Source organism: Lepeophtheirus salmonis, chromosome 14 (assembly GCF_016086655.4).
Source record: "Lepeophtheirus salmonis chromosome 14, UVic_Lsal_1.4, whole genome shotgun sequence".
Classification (NCBI taxonomy): Eukaryota; Metazoa; Arthropoda; class Copepoda; order Siphonostomatoida; family Caligidae; genus Lepeophtheirus; species Lepeophtheirus salmonis.
This window is the reverse complement of record NC_052144.2, coordinates 6,157,077-6,160,066: the sequence shown is the minus strand read 5'-3', so window position 1 is coordinate 6,160,066 and position 2,990 is coordinate 6,157,077. Positions and strand designations below refer to the sequence as shown.

Here is a 2,990-nt window from a genome sequence, read left to right as displayed (position 1 = left end):
TGTCATGTATAAGGTTCTGTAACTAAAGATTTATTTATAGGTGAGTTACTAAGTCTATTTTGTGTGATAGCCGTGAACCCTTTTTCAAGATACATAAAATAACCGGGTATTGCAAAAATTGGTTAAATTATTTTATAATTTCAGACTCAACCGTCCTTACGATGGGAGTAACTTTGTAGCATCATGAGATAGATGAAAGGACGTCTCGGTTTCATTCTTGCAGAAGGAAGACATTCTAGCTTCAGGGATTGGTATTTATTTATTTAATTGTAAATAAGGATGACTTGGCCAATTTATATTCCTTTGGATAATTTTTGAGTCAATTGTCCATGTTCAATCTTTCGATTCTTCTCCTGACAAATAGTATTAGGGTTTTGCCTTGAGTTTTGGTGTTTATGGCCGCTTTGATTTCAAAGTCTTTCTCAAAATAATTCATTGACTGTATTTGCTGATGTTTAAGAAAAATGAATGTTTTATTTATATAAAAAAGTTCTAAAATTAAATTTGTCATTTTTTAAATAAATAGTTTTAGCATTTGCTACACTGGAAGAGTTAATAGAGAAATTTGCAATTTTTTCTGCTTAATCATCCATAATTTATGTATTTACAATGGTGTCCATGAAGTTTTTGTCTCAAAAAAATGTAAAATTTCTCAAATCGAGGATTTCAAAATTGTTGTATGTACTTTAAGATTTTTCCACTGTATCTATCTTTAGAGTTTTATTTGATAATTATATGTAAGAATGGAGGAGCCAATAGTGACAGAGAAAAAATGCGAGGTGAGACAGCATATTAAGAGTAGTAAAAATATGACCCTGTACGCGCATGATACTTTTTTTTATATGGAACTCGATGTTTGGTTTTTTATTTTCCAAACTGTACTCATTACTTTTTAATTTTAAAGGAGAGAACATATTAGTAAAGAATGATGGCCCTCATGAATAGTTATAAGAGTAAGTTCTGTTTGGAAAAAGTAAACTTTTTAACTAATTAAATAAAGATATTTGGACAACTGTTTTTAATATTATATATCTATTTATTTGGTTTATTTATTTTCTAAATTGAGACACATGAAATATATTTCATTTTTCAAATTTAGGAATAAAGAGGATTCATTGAAAGCAATGCTAGAAACATAATATTAAACGCTGTATGAGTTAAGTGGTGCACCATAACCATTTCCTACGGCAACAGCTGGAGCAGGGGCAATGGGAGAACCATAACCGTTTCCTGGGGCAACAACTGGAGCAGGGGCGCTGGGAGCACCATATCCAGCACCTGATGCAGAAGCAGCAGCAGATGAGGCGGCGGCGGCAGCAGCAGCAGCTAAAGCGGCAGAAGCTTCTTCTCTAGCAGCAGCAAGTTCGTCATTCTTGAAGTAAAAACTTTCGGCATCAGCACAGTTGAAGTTGGACCACAGGTCACAAGTGAAGATTTCTTGGTTGAAGATGGTTCCATTATGGCAGAGAGCAGACATTTTCAATAGACCGCCTTCACCATCAGCAGCACAGATGTGGAAAGCTTGGCATTCAGCCTCAGGATCAGCATAGTATCCTATAAGAAATAATTCGATAAATAAGTCAGGTTGATAAAGTGTTATTTAGATCTGAGTTATTATTTACCTCCTTCAACACGGCCCTCACATGAAAAGGATGTTTCTGGAACTTCGTTGTAGATGGGGTAGTCTTCTCCAGGTACTCCGGGAATGGGAGACTCGCCCTCACCATTTTCACCAGCAGCTTCGCCAACACCACCAGCTCCACCAAGAGAACCACCGGCTCCACCACTAATATACTCACCCAAGGGTGTGGCCCCATAAGTACTAAGAGGAGGAGCTCCATAACCACCGATGGGATGATCAGCAATGGTAAGTCCGCAGACTGCAGCTAAAACAATGAATACTTTCATATTGGTATTTTGGTATACAAATCTTTTTAGCTTCTTCTTGATGGATGGGAAGTTCCAATGTCAATGAATGATGATGCATATTTTGTCTATCTTTATATACCCAACTTTACGTTTCTTTGCCGCTACACATGTAAACTAGTTCTTCAAGTTTTGCTTTGATTAGTATATATATTATTGCCCTTGCTCATCTTCCAAAAAGTATTTGTATATTATTCCCGTAGCTGTTTTTATTATTTTGGACGTTCTTGGTTAAATATTTATAATTTACCTTCATCGTTGGACGGACATTGATAGTAGTGTTGCTGGTTTAACAGTACAATACACAAAGAAGTGGCCACATCCAAACATAAATAAGATTGAGTAGTGTGTCTATTTTTGCAAAATATACAAAACATTTTGTCATAAGCCGATTACACCATTTTAAACATGAGTCCCATCAGTTTAATCATCACTTTTGTCTCTTGTTCGCAAATCCTTCAATTATGAAAGTATTTGTAGGAGAGGAATGCCATAAAATTATAAAGATAATTATTCAATAAATATACTATTTCAAACCTTTTGTTCAAGAACAACTAATGATATATATATATTGTTATGTAAGATATTTAAATGCTTTTGTGGTAATCTTTATCACCAAAAAATAGCTTTAAAAAAACTTACAATAAAAGTGCTCCTTAACTCAACTTAGTCACACACACAAACACACAAAAAAAAAGATTTTTGTAATTGTTTAGCCCTTTAAGCATAAGAATTTAAAATTATGTTTACATTAACCCAACACAATGTTTTATATAACTTTAACCACATAATTAAAATATCAACCCTAAACTATTTGATTATTTTAACATAATTGTAAGATTGATTTTCTACGAGTGACACAAAAAAAATTAATAACTTTATGGTTAAATAAATAATTTGACATAATTTTAAATGTATTAGTGTTGAGAATCGGTCTAAGATCGAATTTTTCACTCCGTTAGGTTTTAAGATTTTTTTTAGATCTATTTGGGCTGATATTTGGGTCCAGTCAACAATTTCAAATTGCATACCGAAATTAAACAGTTTTAAAATCATGCACACAT

The 2,990-nt window shown here is 33.3% G+C and overlaps 1 protein-coding gene across 1 annotated transcript; it reads right to left on the bottom strand.

Moving 5' to 3' along the window:
• Window positions 1-1,013: 1,013 nt before the first annotated feature.
• LOC121129438 (uncharacterized) lies at window positions 1,014-1,983 on the bottom strand. Its single transcript, XM_040725164.2, has 2 exons — window positions 1,623-1,983; window positions 1,014-1,554 (listed from the first exon to the last, which is right to left on the bottom strand). Exons 1-2 carry the CDS (start codon window positions 1,906-1,908, stop codon window positions 1,142-1,144), a joined length of 699 nt encoding a protein of 232 aa, XP_040581098.1. The 5' UTR covers window positions 1,909-1,983; the 3' UTR covers window positions 1,014-1,141.
• Window positions 1,984-2,990: the final 1,007 nt, after the last annotated feature.

Bases quoted from the DNA above. Each gene is read 5' to 3' on its own strand.
- LOC121129438 (XM_040725164.2), bottom strand. From the start codon at position 1,908: ATGAAAGTATTCATTGTTTTAGCTGCAGTCTGCGGACTTACCATTGCT. The intron at 1,555-1,622 runs GTAAATAATAAC...TATTTCTTATAG, and splicing joins TGAGGGCCGTGTTGAAGGAG to GATACTATGCTGATCCTGAG.